Source organism: Benincasa hispida, chromosome 8, assembly GCF_009727055.1.
Source record: "Benincasa hispida cultivar B227 chromosome 8, ASM972705v1, whole genome shotgun sequence".
NCBI classification, from domain to species: domain Eukaryota; kingdom Viridiplantae; phylum Streptophyta; class Magnoliopsida; order Cucurbitales; family Cucurbitaceae; genus Benincasa; species Benincasa hispida.
The window spans coordinates 53,657,711-53,677,349 of NC_052356.1; the positions used below are offsets into that span (position 1 = coordinate 53,657,711).

At 37.5% G+C, this 19,639-nt stretch overlaps 1 protein-coding gene across 2 annotated transcripts; it reads right to left on the reverse strand.

The window, feature by feature from the left end:
* Positions 1-354: 354 nt before the first annotated feature.
* LOC120082467 (abnormal spindle-like microcephaly-associated protein homolog) lies at positions 355-18,242 on the reverse strand. Of its 2 annotated transcripts, none has more exons than XM_039037650.1 (20): positions 17,409-18,242; positions 16,523-16,991; positions 16,349-16,434; positions 16,077-16,190; positions 15,802-15,990; positions 15,589-15,648; positions 15,352-15,408; positions 14,494-14,616; positions 14,260-14,376; positions 5,843-5,950; positions 5,618-5,753; positions 5,239-5,379; positions 4,104-4,274; positions 3,439-3,998; positions 3,107-3,284; positions 2,796-3,031; positions 2,013-2,202; positions 1,430-1,655; positions 1,184-1,339; positions 355-816 (listed from the first exon to the last, which is right to left on the reverse strand). In XM_039037650.1, exons 1-20 carry the CDS (start codon positions 18,102-18,104, stop codon positions 726-728), a joined length of 4,104 nt encoding a protein of 1,367 aa, XP_038893578.1. In that variant the 5' UTR covers positions 18,105-18,242; the 3' UTR covers positions 355-725. The 2 variants fall into 2 exon arrangements, with proteins under 2 accessions (XP_038893578.1, XP_038893577.1); XM_039037649.1 differs by having other exon boundaries at positions 5,239-5,397.
* Between the last annotated feature and the right edge of the window lie 1,397 nt (positions 18,243-19,639).

Here is a 19,639-nt window from a genome sequence, read left to right on the forward strand (position 1 = left end):
AGGAAAAAAAAATTATAATAATTTTTCCATTTTTTCCCCGCCCTTTTTCCTCTCTCTCTCTCTCTATCTATCTATCTATTTATTTACAACAGAACATTTTTTTTTACAACAGAACAATATTTTTTCTAAAAGATCTATAAAGCCACAGCTTGCCTCTTTTTTAACAACTTGCCTCTATTTTATTGAAACTGATGACTTTAACAGAATCAATGACCTTTTGGACTTCAGAAATCAGATCAGAGTGCACCAACCGCTGCAGCATCAAAATCAAAGTCTGATATTTTGAAGTCCCAAAAGCCAATCGACCATTCAATCAAAATTTGCGGTCCAAACAAAAAAGCTAAAACATGTGGCTTCTCAAAGTTGTGGCTAGACATGCAACCAATCACATCATCACTACGAATATCACTGCTAAATATCTCAAAGACAAACAAATCAGTAACAGGGCTACACAACAACGCTGTCTAGGGATGTGGATTGTGCATAAACTAAGCACACCAAATACAGATTTCCCACCCACAGGCCCAGATTTCAAAAGACAAATGCCAAGAAACTAATCTTGTTAGCCGTGGTAATCTGTACACTATGCTTTAAATATACATCTCTTAGTTCTATCACATGGTTCAAGTCCTAGAAGTTTCTCTCCATGGCAAGGTTCAAAACTCAATACTCATTTCATACACAACAGACAAACGAATATTAGTAGTTAGGCTTAGCTCACAAACTCATTTCCCATTTGTTATCAACTTTAGAAGTTCAACAGCTTCTTTCAATCGTCTCTCTATGTTCTCCCTCCCATCAAGACCCCGAGCAATCCTGCATTAAAAACAGTGTGATTGAAATATTCGGCACACGTATAAAAAAAAATAAATGTGGAAAGGAATAGCAGTGTGATAGAACCCAAATATTAAAAAGTAAACGATAACGAAATTACAAGATAAACCATATTTTTGAAATTTTTAAAGTACTTGAATCCTCTCAATCTCAAGATTATTCTCAAGTCCTAATTCACTCATCAAAATATTGCCCATCTTCTCAATTCTCCATCTCTCTATTTATAACCAAATTCCATAAGCAAGTCCCCTAACTACTTACTCATATACCCTTAATATCCCTCTAACACCCTAATACCACTCATATACATATACGCGTCTAAGTAAAACTCCTTGAGTTAGAGTCTTACCTCTTTTCGTTGCATGCCTTTCGTGTAAGTTCCTCCGCAAGATTATTCAGTCTCTTTAAAAGGGCACTTGACTTGCGCACTGCTTCAATGCCTTTTTCATATCTGCATATCTTCTTCAGAACTTCCGAGGCGATGAAGAAGCCATCCTCCTTATTCCTGAATACAAGTTATTGACAGATAGCACTTAGTTATAATGAGAAGAACTAAATTAGGCTTATCATGATGTTCTAAATTATCTTGACAAACCTTAGCAGCTCCCAAAGAAGAATTTCTACGGATCCATGGGTGTCAATTAGCACTTCAATAAGATGGGGATAGCGTGATAAATTTCTTAAAGTAGAGAGTGCGTGCTTCAGGACTTCCTGATCAGGTATGCTTCGGCTGACTGACCGAATGAGCTTCAGCAAAGTGCTAATAGCTCCCGCACCAACAAGGGTTTCGCAGCATTTTTGAGAATGTCCTGTCGCCATATCTACAAAAAGCATATTTGTACACCAAATGCTTATTTTCAGTCAAATGATAAATGATAAGGCATATTCAGGAAAAAGTGAATTAGTGTAAATTACTAGGACATCCTAGTGTGGTGCAATTGTTTTAGTTAAATAGCATGCTCACTGTAGAACCCCATACTTCATCCACGAACTGCCAAATTTAACTCCAGGAACATAAATTTTGTAGTCCATGCTTTTAACTCCTTGAACATAAATTATGTAGTTCATGGTCCATGTAAATCGTAGCAGAAATAAAAACTATATTTACGGTATTCCATATAAGCAAGGACAGCACAACATGCTTATGGGATACAAGTTATCATCGACGTATTACATACCTAAAGTTGCACAGGTGTGAAGAATGCCTCTAACACTTCTCATGCTAAGCAATTCTGAAAGTGCTACAACTAATCTGTTTATAATACGCTTGCCATCATCCACATTTGCAGCAGAGTTTTGCACTCTTAAGCGCAGGTCTCGTAACTGCCCTCTTGATCTTTTCCTCGCTAGGTAACCTTTCCAGTGTGACTATCAAATACAGGAAATATAAAATTTAGAAAAAGGTACACTTTCATTTTAAAACTGGAGTGAGTTATCTATTGTGTAGATTTTGGGTTTCAGAGTTTTGACATTTTTGCCGGTAAATAGCTATTCCAATCCAATCACAATTTTGTTAATGACGTTATTGAGTGAGTAATATGACAGTTAGAAACGATATGATGCCCTAGTGTGCGTGTGTGTGTGTGTTTTTTATATTAATATCATTGATTCAGCACTTTGTCAATGCGGCAGCCTATTTCTGCAACTAACCCCCCTCATTCTCTCCATTGGTTTACCGACTCTTATTTTTCACAGTTCACATTCCAAATCCTACATCTCTTCAGCTCATTGAGTAGAAGACCGTGTGAATGAAATTTGAAGCTCGTAGCATATGGTTCTTTGAAGGGCCATAGACTACAATATCTACTCCGATGGATTAAATAGACAAGGCGTCACAATGCCAGGAGTGAAGACAGACCTAGCAACCTCTACGACTTCTCCACTGTCATGTGTGAATTCTTTTGACTGCATGTAAAATGTAACTGATATAACGTTAAACAATACAGAATTAAAACACTTACTTGGATCAAAATAATCTGGTGTCTCTCTGTAGCAGCCCGTCGTCTAGATATCCACCCTCTGATATGAGACTGGATGACGATTGTGGACCTCGATCTTAATCTAAGCAATAAAACTCCCTTCCACCATCGTTGCAGTTTAAGAATTGAATTTAAAACTAGCTTCAACTCAAATATCTTGCAGCTACCTCTGGAGAAATAACCACTGCTAAACCCTGAACGAAGTTCAGAAGCCGCACCTAAACAATAAAGTGGTGTGAGAAATGGAATTAAAAGAACGACACAAGGGTATATTGAACGTGTAGACACTATACCTAAGAGCTTCATTCGAGAAATTTGTCCCCTTAAGAGTCGTTGAATTTCTATAGCAGCATATCTCTGCCTATGAAATGCTATACGAGCAATCATGCATCGCGTAGCATTCTGGATCTTTATGACGGATTCTCTCTGCAGCAAAAGATTTTTCCGTGCCAGCCAGCGACGCCAGAAACTCTACATTAATCAAACAATGCACATCATTTATATATATTAAATATTTCATAGGAAACAAACATGTTTTAAAACATTAATAGAACTTTCAAGAAATGAAATAGATGGATCAAGTATATCATGTCAAGATAGTCATATCAGACGCGATAAAAATTACTTGAACTAGAACAATGAGACGCCTCTGCCTATGACCTTCTCTCCTGGCAATCCATCCACGAACTGAAGATTGGATTACAATGGCAGATGTCACAACATTCTTGTAATGTCTATATTCTTTCCAAACTCTTAACATACGAATATTTTTCTGAATTACTATTGTTGCCATCCTTAGACTCAGAAACTGCCTTCTCAACAACCCGCCACGAAAATAACTTTGGATTTGAATGGCAGCAAGGTGTTTGTTGCAGGACGCTTCGCTTACCACTACATCCTTGTTCAATATAGGACACTCAGCAACTATTTGAAATCCAGATGCTTCTTTTATTTGATCACTAATGCCTATTTTTCCATCTGGGATTGATGCTATATTTAGATGAGTTACAGCTCGGTTATGTCTGTCTAAAGATGCTACGTCTCTGCTAATTTGGTTTTTTCTAATCATCCAATTCCTTGTTGCTCGTTGAATACATATTGCCGACCTTTGTAAAGTCAAGAGGCCACGTCTGTCCACTGTAAGTGTGCTACATCTCCCAACAATTTCAAGCTGTTTTGGTCTTTCTGTATCATCAATACAACAGCAGCTTTGGTGATGGGGAGTTTTTATTATTGGACCATCTTAACTACATATTCAGAAACAAACTAACTAAATATGAGACGCCATACCCCACGAAAGTGCGCGAGGAGCATCTGGTTCTGTACAAGACAATTTCCGCGTCCTAATTAACCATGCTTTGATAAATCTCTGTAAGAAGGAAATTTCATCCATCAAATTGATAAACTTGCGACGTTCAGCCAACCTCCTGTAATATGATTGAATTGTTCTAGCAGCATCTTCTGCAAAATTTTACAGAAGAATTCCAGTGACCACAAAAACAAAAATAGAAGTTCAAGTCTTATGTCAATCACTACTTTCTTGTTTCATTTTCGTTCTAAAACTTTCAAGAGGTTCTCTTTTACACTCAGGCTTCTAATAATTAACTACACAATTGTGTCGCATCATATTCATTTGTGTTTTTAGTAATGTGTATCTAGCATGTATTTTATAGTTAGGACCACAATTAGTGTTTGAAGTGTAGAAGTTGAAATATAAGAACCAAATAAAAGAAATGTTGAATTTCAATGAAGAAATAATATTAAACCTCGTAATAAATAAATAAATAATGAGGAAAAACGATAATTAGCATCCTATGCCCAGAGAAATGATTAAAACAGTCACGCATGGTCCTAGTTCCAATAAAAGCATAAACATCACTCATTACTGAGGGAACGTTTAGAGTAAGGAGTTGGTTATTATAGTCTTAGGTTATTATAGTTGGGTTATAATAATGTGTGTTTGGGGTCTAGATTATTTTAGTTTGGGTTATACTAGTATGTGTTTGAGGTGTAAACTATTTTAGTTTGGGAAGGAAATAGTAAACATTGTAGCAGTGAATAAAAAAATGATGAATGTAATAGTAAAAACTATAGTAGATAACAAATACTATAGCAAATGAGAGTTTTGAAACAGTGTTGACTGTAGCTAATTGAGGAATACAAAATAGTATTTCCTATAGCAAGAGGTGGTTATTATAGTCTTAGAATAATCTTTGCCCCAAAAACACCCTGAAATGAAAGAGTTAAAGAAAAGAAAAAAATCTAATTATATCAAACCGAGTCCAATTTTTTGGAATCTATGAACATTTAAAGATTAAGAATCCATCAGTCAACAAAGAAGACAATGGATGGACCAACAAAAAGTATACATTAACTGAATTACAATCAAGTAACATATATTGATCAATAGTTGACACCCAATTACCTCTTTGCTTCTTGTTCCTCTGTTTTCCTGATGGAAGGAATAATGAAGAGGCGTCTGGGTTTGAAAAGGATCTCTTGTTTTGTTCAACCATATCCTGCCACCATGCCCGAATGGTCTTGAACTTTTTGGCACCATCTGTTTCTGAAGGGAACGCCAGAACTTTAAGGCAAAAGAAGACTGCTTAAAAGCACTGATTTCATGCCAATGTTATCCTTTCTTAAAGAGAGAGTGGATAAAATTGAAAAACATGTATATGTAATATGCAGCAAGTACCAAGTCAAGTACATGTGTGTCCATGTCCTTATACATACAAAAAGAAGCAAAATGTTCACTGAAGGCACTCCCTTCGTGAACATAAAATCAGAGTGAAAAAAGCAACCTTCAGTATTCTGAACATCAAATCCTTCAATATTTGGCGCAGCCACTGAATTCAAAACATACTGCCTGGAACAGAAATGTATTTTATTTGGGCTTTGACAATCGCAGTCCAACAATTTATGGAAATTCAGTTGATCCTAGAAAATAGAATCAATGTGTATCAAGATATGAAACATAGTATGAACAAGAATGAATCCAAGTACAACGTGAGCATGTGAAAGATTACCACGCTTTTCTTCACTATCAATTCTGATGCAAGGAAAGTCAACAAAATTATTACACTGCGGTCACTACATGCACCACCATACTCAAGTATATCACTGATTTGCAGAATCTGTTATAAGAAATATAGTAATAAATACCTGTCCCTTGAGATAATTGTATGACAGATAGACACAAATTTAAATAATACGAGAAAACTGCTAATTTTTCAAATTCAACGATGTAATAATGTTGGAAATAAGGGACTTTGTTGATAGTTTATAACCCCAAGGGTATTTTAGTATTTTACTTTACCCTAGGTTTATTTCCTTTTTTATTTTAGGGCTTGCTAGAGTCTATAAATATGACTTCTATTGTAACTTTCATTGGGTGTTAAAAATAATAAAAAGAGACTCTCTATTGTGGTTTTTCTCCCTCCACCACCGCCGATTCAACCGCTGCCAATACCGTCGCTGTTACTTCCGTCTAAGCTGCAGTTAATCAGTACCTTCAGTCCTTGCATATCCGTCCAACTCTAGCGCCGCCACAACCTTTTGATGGAAACCCTAGCGTCGCCACCTTTTTCACATTGCCACCGGCGTTCCTCCCTTGTTACTGGGAGTTGTCATTGCCTATCCCTTCAAATTCACTACCAGTAGCCGAAACCTACACCTTGAAGCTGAGATTGGTGAGTCATCCGCCTACCACAAAGGTAAATCCCCTGTTGTGGCAGTGCGGGAATCTCCGACTCCTTTCCCTTTCAGCCGTAAGCAACCAATCAGCAGCCGCTGGACCTTCCTCATCATGAGCCACCTAGTTATGAACATTAAGGTTTGATTGGTTTATCTCCGGTAATGGTTCAACAACAGTTGGCTAATCTCCAGGCAAGTTTTTAGCAACAAATCGTTGCTCTTGGGGCAGCCCTAGGTGCTTCCACAAACTTAAATTCTAGTACAGTGAATTCTTAGGTTTAACTTAAATTCCAGTCTACCGATGTATCCAGAGAATCCAGTAACCTATTTCCCTGCTTTAACTACTGCAAACTGTAAAACTCTTAGGTTTGAGAAAGAATCAGAATACTTAATTTATTCACCAAAGATATGAATATATATAAGAGTACAAAGCATAGAAAAGGAAAATATCACAAAATATTTACAAGAATGGAAAACCCTAACTATAGAATTATAACACTCCCCCTCAAGTTGGAGCATATATGTTAATCATGCCTAACTTGTTACATAGATAATCTATACATCTTCCATCCAATGCTTTCATGAAGATATCTCCTAATTATTTTCCAGTCTTCACATATCCTGTAGATACCAACCCTTGTTAAATTTTCTCACGTACAAAATGGCAATCAACTTCAATATGTTTAGTCTTTTCATGAAAAACTGGACTAGAAGCAATATGAATTGCTGCTTGATTATCACACCACAACTTTGTCGATATGGTGATTTCAAATCCCAAGAAGTTCATATATCCAAGTCAATTCACACACAGATTGTGTCATTGCTCTATATTCTAATTCTGCACTTGAACGTGACACCACAATTTACTTCTTACTCTTCCAAGAAATCAAATTACCACCTAACAAAAAATACAATACCCTGAGGTTGATCTTCTGTCTTCTTTAGATCCTGCCCAATCGTCTCCTGATTCTGTGTTTGATGACCAACTGTAGATTCACTTGCTAATGCACGTCCAAGTCTTGATTGTCGTCTTTTACCATTTGGAGGATGACCATGTAACTTCCAGCATTGCTCCTTAGTGTGTTAGGGCTTCTTACAGTGTTCACAGACTGGAGGTACTTTTCCATTTTGTTTGTCAGTTCCTGACACTTTAAACACAGCGGAATCGGTTGATTTAATTATTGGGTTATTCATGGCATTAAACCTGTCTTCCTCAAGATGGATTTCATAACATACTTCCATCAAGGAGGGAACTGGGCGAGTTTCCAAAATTCGACTTCGCACAACATCAAATTTTGGGTTAAGTCTTGCCAAAAAATCATAGACCCGGTCTATCTCTTTGGACTGATAGTACAGAACTCCTTCACACGGACAGCTCCAATTCAATTCTCGACATAAATCCATCTCTTGCCAAATCACAGACAGCTTATTGAAGTAAGCTGTGACGTCCATGGTCCCCTGTTTACATTCATGGACTTGTTTACGGAGTGTATACAGACGAACTCCATTTTTTCGTGAGGAGTACAACTTTTTCACAGCCTCCCAAATATCCCTGTCTCTTATACACATCTAGATGTGTATAAGAGACAGGAGTACAACTTTTTCACAGCCTCCCAAATATCCCTTGCAGTAGCAGCATACAGCAGGGGCGTTCCAATCTGGGGTTCCATACTCCCTATTAACATAGATCGGAGAAGAGAGTCCTCTCCTCTCCATACGCGTTCCTGACGGTCGCCTTGTCTAGGTTTTGGTATTTCGCCAGTCAAATACCCGAACTTATGATGACCCTCGAGAGTCATTCTCATAGATTGGGATCACGAAAAATAATTATGGCCATTTAATTTCTCTCCTACAATACAGATAGCAGGATTCCCAGAAAATAACTGAGTTGTAGATAAAGTAGGGAAAGACGTTACCGAGCTTTCTGAATAAGCTGGGCAATTAGAGATTTCTCCCCGGCCATTTGACGTAGTTCCAAGAGCCTCTCCAAGACTGGCCATCTGTTGTTGTATTGACTCATTCTGTTGTCTAATCTGAAGCTGCAACTGGCCAACTGTTCTTCAACGAAGTCAGATCCGCTTGACTGGAAAGGATTAGAACCACTCAATTGAAAGGAATTGCGAGCGATTCCGACAGCCATATGTGACGACGACTTGAGAACATGGCTTGAGAGATCGAAGCTCGTGGCTCGGATCGACACTGGCTCATGCAACTAGGTATCACATCTGGACATCAACGCCTGCTGTCTAACTCCGTTTATCGCGTGCAGCTGGGTGTCATCCGACGGCTGGAACATCGAGGGCTAGAACATCATGTTCGGCTGGGACTTCGCGGGCGGCTGGACATCGAACATCGAGGGCTAGAACATCGCGTGCGACTGGGACTTCACAGGTAACACCGGACAACTGGGCTTCAACACCGGCGGCTAGGATCGACGCGTGCAGCTCGGACTCAATCAAGATCTTCTTGGCTTCAACACCGACAGCTAGGATCGTCGCGTGTGGCTCGGACTCGACCGAGATCTACTGGGTTTTTCGATTGTCTCCATAGGCAGCTGATTCATGCGATCCGACCTGTTCATGCAGCTAACTGGGGCCGGAATCAGCAGACCCGTGTGATCCGAAGCTTGATCCGTGCGGCTTATCAATGGCTGATCCAATCATCTCCTGAAATCGGGGCATCATCATCTGAAAATACCGTTCCATGGCTGTTTTAACGACAACTTCCATTTCTATGTTCGTAGTGCCAGATGGCCCTTGCGATTCTCCTGTTGAGTTTTCCTCAATGGTGGCCAGGGTTTCATCTTGCTCTAATACCATGATGAAAAGTAAAGAGAAGAGAAAATGGCACACACTTGTTACGTGGAAAACCCTAGTACAGGGAGAAAAAACCACGATGTAGAGAACTTTTATTATAATAACGTGATACAAAGTAATGCCCAGAGGCTATAGTTTAAATAGAAAAAGATGAAACCTTATGGTACACATGAAAAGACAAAAATGCCCCTAGGGCAAATATTCTATTTTTCAACATGCATAAAGAGTGCAAACAGGGGATGATGGATGTCACTTCATACTTTAACAGATCATCCTTAATCTGGCAAGAGATGGACCTGTATCGTGAAATTATCTGGGATTGCCCTTGTGGAGGTATTTAGTATTCCAAGATTGAGGAAGTCGATCGTGTCTATGATTTCCTAGTTGGTTTGAACTCCAAGTTCGATGCAGTGCAAGGCCGTATACTGGGACAGAGGCCTATACCTTCTCTTATGGAAGTGTGTTCTAAGGTTCATCTAAAGGAAGACAGAGCCAGTGCTATGAACATCACGACTGCATCTGCTACTGATTTTATTGCTTTCAGTGCGAAATTATCTGGTTCTAATAGCAACAAGCAAAATGGTAAACAGACCCCGGTGTGTGAACATTGCAAGAAACCCGACATACGAAAGATTAGTGCTGGAAGTTACATGGTAGACCACTGAATGGTAGAAGACGTCCTCCAAATGACAGGCCCAATCCTGGTTGGGCTCTTATGAATAAATCTGCGAGTGCCCCCAGTCATAACCTCAGGTGAATTGCCAAAGTGACCCTGGTGTCTCTTCCTTTTGGGTTGTTGCTCAATCAGGTACCTCTCAGTCCTTAAGTCTCCTCAGCATAAATGGTAAGAAACCATGGATATTTTATTTAGGGGGCTACAGATAATTTGACTGGATCTTCTGATAATTTTCTATCATATCTTTTGAGTGTTGGTAACGAAAAGATTCGGATTGCAGATGGGTCATTTGCTCCTATTGTGGGCAAGGGTCATATTTCTCCTTTTAATAGTTTAACTTTACAGAATGTGTTGCATGTACCCAAAATATCTTACAATTTACTATCTATTAGTAAGATAACTAGAGATCTGAATTGTCAAGTTGCCTACTCACCAGACAATGTATTCTTTCAGGACTCGAGCTCAAGGAAGACGATTGGCACTACCCGACACAATACGGGACTCTATTTCCTTGATGATGATGCTTCCTCAATGAATTATTATAGGACTAGTTTGTTGTCTTCTTATTTTTCAACTTTAGAAAAAGATTATATGTTGTGGCATTTTCGTCTTTGCCATCCAAATTTCAAATATATGAAATATTTATTCCCTCATTTGTTCAATAAAGTTGATGTCTCTTCTCTACCTTGTGATGTGTGCATTCGTGCAAAACAGCATAAGATCACCTTTCCGTCTCAACCTTACAAACCTTCTCGACCCTTCACCCTTATTCATAGTGATGTTTGGAGTCCATCGAGTATTACCACCTCTTCGGGGGGAATGGTAGTTTTTGACCTTTATTGATGATCATACCCATCTTACATGGGTTTTTCTCCTCGCTGATAAATCTGAGGTTTCATTGGTATTTCAATAATTTTACACTACTGTTGAGACTCAATTCAACACCAAAATTGCTACTCTTCGTAGTGATAATGGTCATGAGTTCCTTAATAATACTCTTCGTGATTTTCTGTCTTCTAAAGACATTATCCACCGAAGCTCGTGTGCCTATACACCTCAACAGAATGGGGTGGTTGAAAGGAAAAATCGTCGCTTTCTTGAGGTTGTACGGTCTCTCATGCTGTCTACTTCACTTCCATCTTACTTATGGGGGGACCCAGTTCTAACTGCAACTCATCTTATTAATCAAATGCCTTCCGGTATCCTCTAACTCCAAACCCCTCTTGAATGCCTCAAGGAGTCATACCCTACCACGCAGCTTATTTCTGATGTTCCTCTTCGAGTTTTTGGGTGCACTACCTTTGTCCATAGTCATGGCCCTAACCAAACTAAGTTTACCCCTCGTGCTCAGAAATGTGTCTTCGTTGGGTATCCCCTTCACCAGCGAAGTTATAAATGTTTCCACCCTTCTTTCCGAAAATACTTCATCTCCATGGATGTAACGTTCCTTGAGGATAAACCTTTCTTTCCCGTTTTTCATCTTCAGGGGGAGAGTACTAATGAAGAGACTAACTGGTCCACATCTTCAGTCCCTACTGACCTTCTTCAACTCCTTCCTGAACCCATCCCGAGTGCCCATGACACCGTTCTACCCACTAAACAAGTCCCTGGATAACCTACTACAGGAAGAATCTCATAAAGGAAATGGTGTCCCCTACTGCTCCGTCGGCTTCGATCCATGAATCTGAACCAACAAAAGCACAAGGTACTACTGGCCCTGATAATACTAACTTGTGTGTTGAGGATGATATTGTTGATTTGGCTGAGAATGATAGGAATGATATGTAAGTTCCAAAGAATAATAGGGTTGCAAGCAGAGATGAAACTTCGATAAAAACACAGGAGGGTGAGATTCTTCATCAGGCCGGAAAATGTAATCAAAATCTCATTACAGACGAGGAATCAGACAGACCAAAGGATTATGATACCTCTCTTGACATGCTCATTGCATTGAGAAAGGACACCAGATCTTGCACCAAGTACTTCATGTATATTTGTATGTCTTACAGTAATCTATCTTCTGAGTTCAGGGCGTTCACTGCCAGCCTTGATACGGTAACAATATCGAAAAACATACATATGGCTATGGAAATTCCTGAGTGGAAGACTGCGATCATAGAAGAAATGAGAGCTCTCGAAAAGAATAATACGTGAGACTTTGTTGCTCTTCCTAAAGGGCATAAAACAATTGGGTGCAAGTGGGTGTTCACTCTAAAATATAAATCAAATGGAACTCTAGACCGATACAAGGTCAGACTTGTGACAAAAGAGTTTACTCAAACTTATAAGATAGATTATTTTGAGAATTTCTCCCCTGTAACGAAGTTAAACACAGTCTAGGTCCTTCTTTCTGTTGCAGTTAATAAAGAATTGCCTCTCCATCAACTTGATGTGAAAAATGCATTTCTGAATGGTGAATTAGAGGAAGAGATGTATATGAGCCCCCTAGGTTTTGAAGCTCAGTTTGATCATCAGGTTTATAAACTCAAGAACTTTGTATGGTTTGAAATGGTCGTCGAGAGCATAGTTCGACAGGTTTACTACCTTTGTTAAGTCCCAAGGTTTCACTCGATGACACTTTGATCACACGTTATTTACAAAAATGTCAGTATCTGGGTAAATTGTTGTTCTAATTGTATATGTTGATGATATTTTCCTGTCAGGAAATGATGCTGCTAAGATCACCAGGTTGAAAAAGAAAATGGCTGATGAATTTGAGATCAAAGATTTAGGGAATCTAAAGTATTTCCTTGGAATGGAGGTGGGAAGATCAAAGGAAGGGATCTATGTCTCACAATGGAAATACACTCTTGACCTGTTAAAAGAAACAGGTATGACTGGATGTAGACCTGTTGACATTCCTATTGAATTCAATGCGAAATTGGGAGATTCTGTTGACAAAGTTCTTGTTAATAAAGAGAGATATCAGTGTCTAGTAGGAAAGTTGATTTACTTATCTCAACATTAAACCAAATATTTTCTATGTTGTCAGTGTTGTTAGTCAGTTTATGCAGGCACCCTATGAAGAACATATGGAAGTTGTGAATCGGATTCTGAGATATTTGAAAAGCTCACCAGGTAAAGGTCTAATGTTCAGAAAAATTGACAGGAAATGCATTGAGGCTTATACCGATTCTAATTGGGCAAGATCAGTAATTGACAGAAAATCTACCTCTGGATACTGTACTTTTGTGTGGGGTAACCTAGTTACTTGGAGAAGTAAGAAGCAAAATGTTGTTGCTAGAAGCAGTGTTGAAGCTGAATATAAAGCTATGAGTTTGGGAATCTGTGAAGAAATCTGGTTGAAGAAAGTTATGTCTGATCTACACCAAGACAATATTCTACCTATAAAGCTCTATTGTGATAATAAGGTGGCTATAAACATAGCCAATAATCCTGTACAACATGATAGAACGAAACATGTGGAGATTGACAGACACTTTATAAAAGAGAAACTGGACAATGGCAGTATCTGTATTCCATATATTCTATCTAGTCAACAAGTTGCTGATGTTCTCACCAAAGGGTTACTTAGGCAAAGTTTTGACTCATGTGTTAGCAAGTTGGGTCTGATTGATATCTACGCCCCAACTTGAGGGGGAGTACTGGAAATAAAGGGCTTTGTTAATAGTTTATAGCCCCAAGGGTATTTTAGTTTTTTACTTTACCTAGGTTTATTTCCTTTTTTATTTTAGGGCTTGCTAGAGCCTATAAATATGACTTCTATTGTAACTTTCATTGGGTGTTAAAAATAATAAAAAGAAACTCTCAATCGTGGTTTTTTCTCCTTGTTCTAGGGTTTTCCACATAAACCTAGTGTTCTCTATTTTCTATCTTTTAACAAATAATTCTCAAGACGTAACAACTAATTGTTTCAACTATATCAAAACAAGTATGCACGGAATTTTATCTCAACTTTTAATTAACAAATGCGCGCACACATGAGGGTCACTTGTATCAGAATCACAAGAAGATTGTTCATTCCCAGCATCATTTTATCCATCACAAATATAAAAACATCTAATAGGATGTTGCTTAGATGCCTATATCTTTAAATAATCTCTTAAAAAAGCCTTTTCTATTTAGTTTTCCATTATCTCATGCCTCAAAATACTTTTTAATATATACAATCTTTAATTTGTTTATAACGTCTTGCCAAAAAAGGGACTGTGCGCCTTGAGCTTAAGTCCTAGAAGTATATTGTACCTTACTGAGACTCACCTTTAAAAAAATTGAAGGCATTTGTCAAAACACTAACCTCAGGAAAATCTCCCAACAGTGATGTCAATTTTTGCAATAATATGAAATTGTGTGCTGCATCTGAACAACGAGTGACAGACATGATCGATTCCTCACCATTCGTTTTCTGAGGATCCTGTATCGAGATGGATAAATTAAGGCAAAACAAGGCAATCCATAAAATAATGGAATGAGTTCAGCACCTATCAAGTAGAACTCAAGTAGAATGTTGTAACTAGATGAATGGCACAACCTTTGTAGAGCTAGAACAGTGAAGATCTTTACGGAAGTAGTAATCAAGTAGGCACCATATTGCTTTTCCATCGACCAAAGAAGAAAAGTTGCTAATCTTTATATCATAGTTCTCGCAGACCACCTGAAGTGATAGACTTTCCAGGTTTAATCAAAAGGTATGGGTTTCTGGATTGCGATATCTTAACAATTTGAAATAGTTGATAGAGCAGTCAAAGATAAGAACTAGTTCCATCAATTCCTTGCAATGAGAAAGAGACGATGCTTTCCCATTCACTAAATCTTTATGAAATTGAAACAGGTTGAAAACTCACCATAGAGGAGAAGGCTTCCTCAACTCAATAACAACCTTTTAAATAGAAACTCTTCATAAATTCATATATTTGAAGTTTGAATAAGTCAGCAATGAATTAAAAAAGGATATGTGCAAATAGCTTTCCCCCATACTAGGTTTTGGCGGATCAGTTCGTAGCTTTCCCTTATACTAGATCTTCATGACCCTAATCTACAGAATTGAAATTATTTATAGCAGTGAAATTATTCTCATATTGGTAAAATACGCCATATATGTTCTTTGACAACTTTACTAATTGCTAAATACCTTTCACATGAAAATTATCTTGAACATTGAAATGAATAGTATAATAACATTATGAAACTCAATGTGACAACGGTAGGAGAAAATGCTTATAGATTCCTACAGTTGATCTGGGTAAATGCGGAAAATCATTACATGCTTCCCCGCAAAACGGTGGAACATGGCTTCCGTTTGCATTAAGGGGAATACATGCACCATGATGGTCCTTCTTGTAGTTCTAATTTATTGAAAGCCAAAAGAGGATGGGACTGAAAGCAATACCTGGATCCAATTCAAAATAACTTCCAAGGGTGTGGAATTGACAATTTCAGATTTTTCCTGATGGATGGAAAAGAATGAGAAGATGTGAATCAAATTCATTTTTTTCTGAAAAAAGAATCTAATAAAGAAAAAAGAATAGAATTGGACGTCAAATAGTAACAAAATAATGAACCAACGATTCTATTGAGACTGAAGACACCTTTAAAAGTCTTAACAAAGAAGAAGTATAATACTGACCACCCCACGAATCTTGCAGACTTCTTCAACTAGAAGGTTTTTGTTGACTATAAGAGGTAACTGCATTTTTTATGCGGAAAAAAAGTAAGCTATATGATTTTCAGACTTTGGAGCTAAGAACGATCAACTCATTGATAATCCAATTACACATTACACAAACAAGTTGAGTGATTATCATGGAAAAGCAAGAAAGAGAAAAGAACTTTCGGATACCTGAAGATGAACAAACATGTTAGAGAGCAAAGAAAGGATCATTTCTTTATCTCCGTTAGCAATATCATCTTCTACAATTATCATTCCATCCTCATCGCATAATGCTACACCAGCCTGCTTAAGATACTGTACAACCTTGTCACAGTTTGCCAAGTTCTTCTTATGAGTATCTGATGGAACTACAATTTTCTGACAGCAGAATTAGAACAAAATTAAAAGGGGGGAAATAGAGAGTTATTAAAAGCTGTATTTTTATGAATGAAAAATGACACTACCGTCAGAATGGAATAGTCATTAAGCAAAAGTTGAATGGCTCTGCACAGTCGGACTCCGTCTTGGATGTCTACGAATAAATCGGTAATTTTGAAGTCGTATTCAGAAATGGGACACTGCAGGGCCATAAACAATTTACACCAAGTCACCCAATAAGGGTAAGCATTATTAAATTAGTTATAGTCAACTACAAAAACTATTGATGTTTTTTTGGTCAGAGGGATAAATATTCAGGTTAAGATGGTCATCAAGTCATGTTATATAGAACAACTACCTGAGTGTAAGATACTTTATACCCCATGAGCACCAAATGTGTTAGCAGATTACCTTCTCCATGCATTATATCTGACGATAGGAAATCTAATTGCACCAAGAGAAAACAAAAGTTATAATGCACTTTCAAAACTTACAGAACCATCGGGGGGGGGGGGGGGGGCGGCGTAATTACCATTAATCATTTGACGACTTGATTTGATGACAGATTGCACAACGAACAGCAAAGGAGAACCCCCATCCACGCCATCGATACCATAATCAAGAGGAAGACTGCTCTGGCACTTAGCTTTATCAAGAATAAGAACTAGCAATAGAAACCTTTTCAGAATAATATTACCCAAGGCTTCATAATATCCCGGTCTATATAAACCCTCAACCATCCGGTTATAAGAATATGCCTTCGCCAGACCAGAATGAGAAAAAAACTGCTTCCCCAAGACCATTTTCAGAAATGCATTATCTTGTTCAGAGTTCACTTCGTCAGTGGACAGCAAAGAATCACCACCAAATATGATGTATAATCCAATGTGAAGCCAAATGGGATTGTAAGCCATAAGGATCCTCGTGGCACTCTCCTTCAGTCTAACATCAGTTACGATGGGACAATGGGTCTTCATTTTTAACCTTCCGTCATCAATATTCTGAGAAATAGAACAGATAAAATATATTGGAAATTCCAAAGAATTTTGAAGAACCCATGTTTTATTGATAGCTTAGAAGAGTCATAATCTAATAATCTTGGTCAAGCATTAAAATTCAACATAAGGTTCAAGTCTATTAACAGTAAAAACCACATCTCGATTGTGATTGCAATATCGCCGCATTTGTGGCAAAAATTAGTACTATTACAACTGAAGGTTGAACTAAGCACGATTCGCTTTCCAAAACTATGGTGGAGTCTCCATTTACTCAACATAACACGGTACGAGTATACTTATAAATTGGGATTGAAATTAATCGAGCTAAAAAAGTGAGAACGTTCCTCTAATCGCTATTTGTAGCGGCCAAGCAAAAGAAAGGGAGAAATATAATGGGAAGTGATGCAATTGAAACCTAACCTTAGCCACTTGAGTCATGATGTCCAGAGTATCCTTGCAATTATTCGAGCTCAAGTAAACCCGCATTCGTTGCGTCAAATCATCGAAACTACACACATCCTTCAACGACTCCCTCAACTTCACATACCTCGAATTCGAAAACTGAACTTCGTTTTCAGCGACATCGCCACTAGGAGATCCACACGACAAATCTTTTTGCCTCTTCGGACATCGCCACGCCATATCAATTCCCACTGCAGGACGACGATTAAAATCTCTCTTTCCCTTCCTCCGCGATCCAGTGCTGCATCCATCGTCGCCCACAGGCCAATCACATCCGCAAGATCTCGGGTTCTCAAACAAGAAATTAAGCCAAACCGTGAGAGAATTAGCTAAAGATTTCAGAGATTGTTCCTTCTTCACCTGAACCTTGCGAGAGGACTGAGATTGCTCGACCTCAAACGCCTTGAGTTTGCGGGAGGCCTTGGACCGAGCAGCGGAAGAGGAAGGAGCCAGAGAAGGCCGCTGACGGCGAAGTGTCGAAGAAACGAGAGGAGTTCTCTTGGAAGCAGTAAAGAACTGGTGGCATGGAGATTGCAGACTGGAAATGCGGGATTGGCGTTTGGGGGTTTTGAAGTTTGAAATGTCTTTGAAAATGGAAGAAGGAGGAGGTTTAAAAGGTGAAGGAGAGGGACAAGGTAGCTCTTCTCCTTCCATGGCTGTTTTAAACTTGATTCTTTGTAACTTCGATTCGAATTCGAAGGGTTATTGGTCTTTCAGAGAGGAGTTTCCTGAGAAAGAGAACGCAGTTGAAGTCTTGAAGACGAAGTTGAAGCCTCTTCTCTCCCGAGTGTTTGTGTTTGAATTCAAAATGCGAGGGAGAGACAGAGCTAGTAAATAAGACAACATAATTTTCGTTTAAATTACAATTTTGCCCTATACTTTAAATTGAATCTTTTTTTAAAAAAAATCAATTTCGAATTTATGAATAACTTACCAGATATAAAATTCGGCTGTTCTGAAAAAAAAAAAAAATCAACTTATTTTCAAATATAATAAAATCTTACCATTTATTAGTGAAAGTTATAGACAACCATCAATATCTATGAAATTTTGTTATATTTAAAAATATTTTTTAGTCATTTATCATTTAAAACAATTATACTACAATATTACAGTTTATAAATTTATTAAAAAATTTAAAAATTAAATAGACATGAATCTTAAAATTTAGGGATAAGAACAAGAAATTGTTAAAAATACTACTTTAATCTTTCTACTTTATGACTCATTCAAATTTGGTCTATATCAAAGTTTAGTTCATAAACTTTATGGATCTTAAAATGGTTCAACTTTTATTGAATTTGATAAAATAAAAGTATCAAAATAAAAGCAACATTTTTTCTTATTGAAAAAAGGACATATGTGAATATATCTTCAAATTTAACAGAGATGAGACTAATAAACATCAATTTTCGTCTTTAGAAGAAGTTAGCCCTAAACTAATAAATAGAGACTGAGTTTCATAGTTATTTAAAAAAAAAAAAAGTACATAAATTAAATTTTTTTAGAAAATGAAAATACAAGCTGGAATGGTATTTGAACCGTATATATATTTTGCATGACAAATTTTATACCTTTGAAGGCAGCGGCTTGTGGGGTGCAAGCTGTAGATCTGGACAGGAATGCCGGGAGCAAAGACTACGTACCAACGTTTTATTGTTTTTATTTTTATTTTTCTGTTTTTTAACTTTTTTTTTAAATGTCAATTTTTTTTTTATTTTTTTTTACATTTTTTTATGGACCATCTCTCTAAACTTACAACGTTGTTGTAATGAGATCGTTAAGTCGATATGACAACTCAACATTAATTTGCAAACTACATATATTTTGGTTTTGGGTTAGTGTAAATTCAAACTTTTGGCATAACAAGTTTATTAGAATTGTAGAAGATGAAATCTTGGAGAACGAATTACTCGATCATATTCCATCATACTCAATCATACTCATTCATACTCGATCATAGCAGAATTGTACTCGATGCATTTTATTCCTCGATGAAGATATATTCATACATCAGATAATATTGTAAAAAGACCATAAAGAACATAATAGAAATTTCAATAACATAATGATATAACTAATATCTAACTAATTAGTTTTATATCTAATATCCCCCCTCAAGTTAGACAGTACAAATTGATGATGCCCAACTTGGATAGAATGGAGAAATAAGCTGGAGCAGGTAGTGC

Coding starts and splice junctions, on each gene's coding strand:
- LOC120082467 (XM_039037649.1), bottom strand. CDS start 18,104: ATGGAAGGAGAAGAGCTACCTTGTCCCTCTCCTTCACCTTTTAAACCT. Junction 5,951..14,259: donor TGTTGGGAGATTTTCCTGAG/GTTAGTGTTTTG, acceptor TTCTTATAACAG/ATTCTGCAAATCAGTGATAT. Junction 4,275..5,238: donor GAGGAACAAGAAGCAAAGAG/GTAATTGGGTGT, acceptor AAAATTTTGCAG/AAGATGCTGCTAGAACAATT.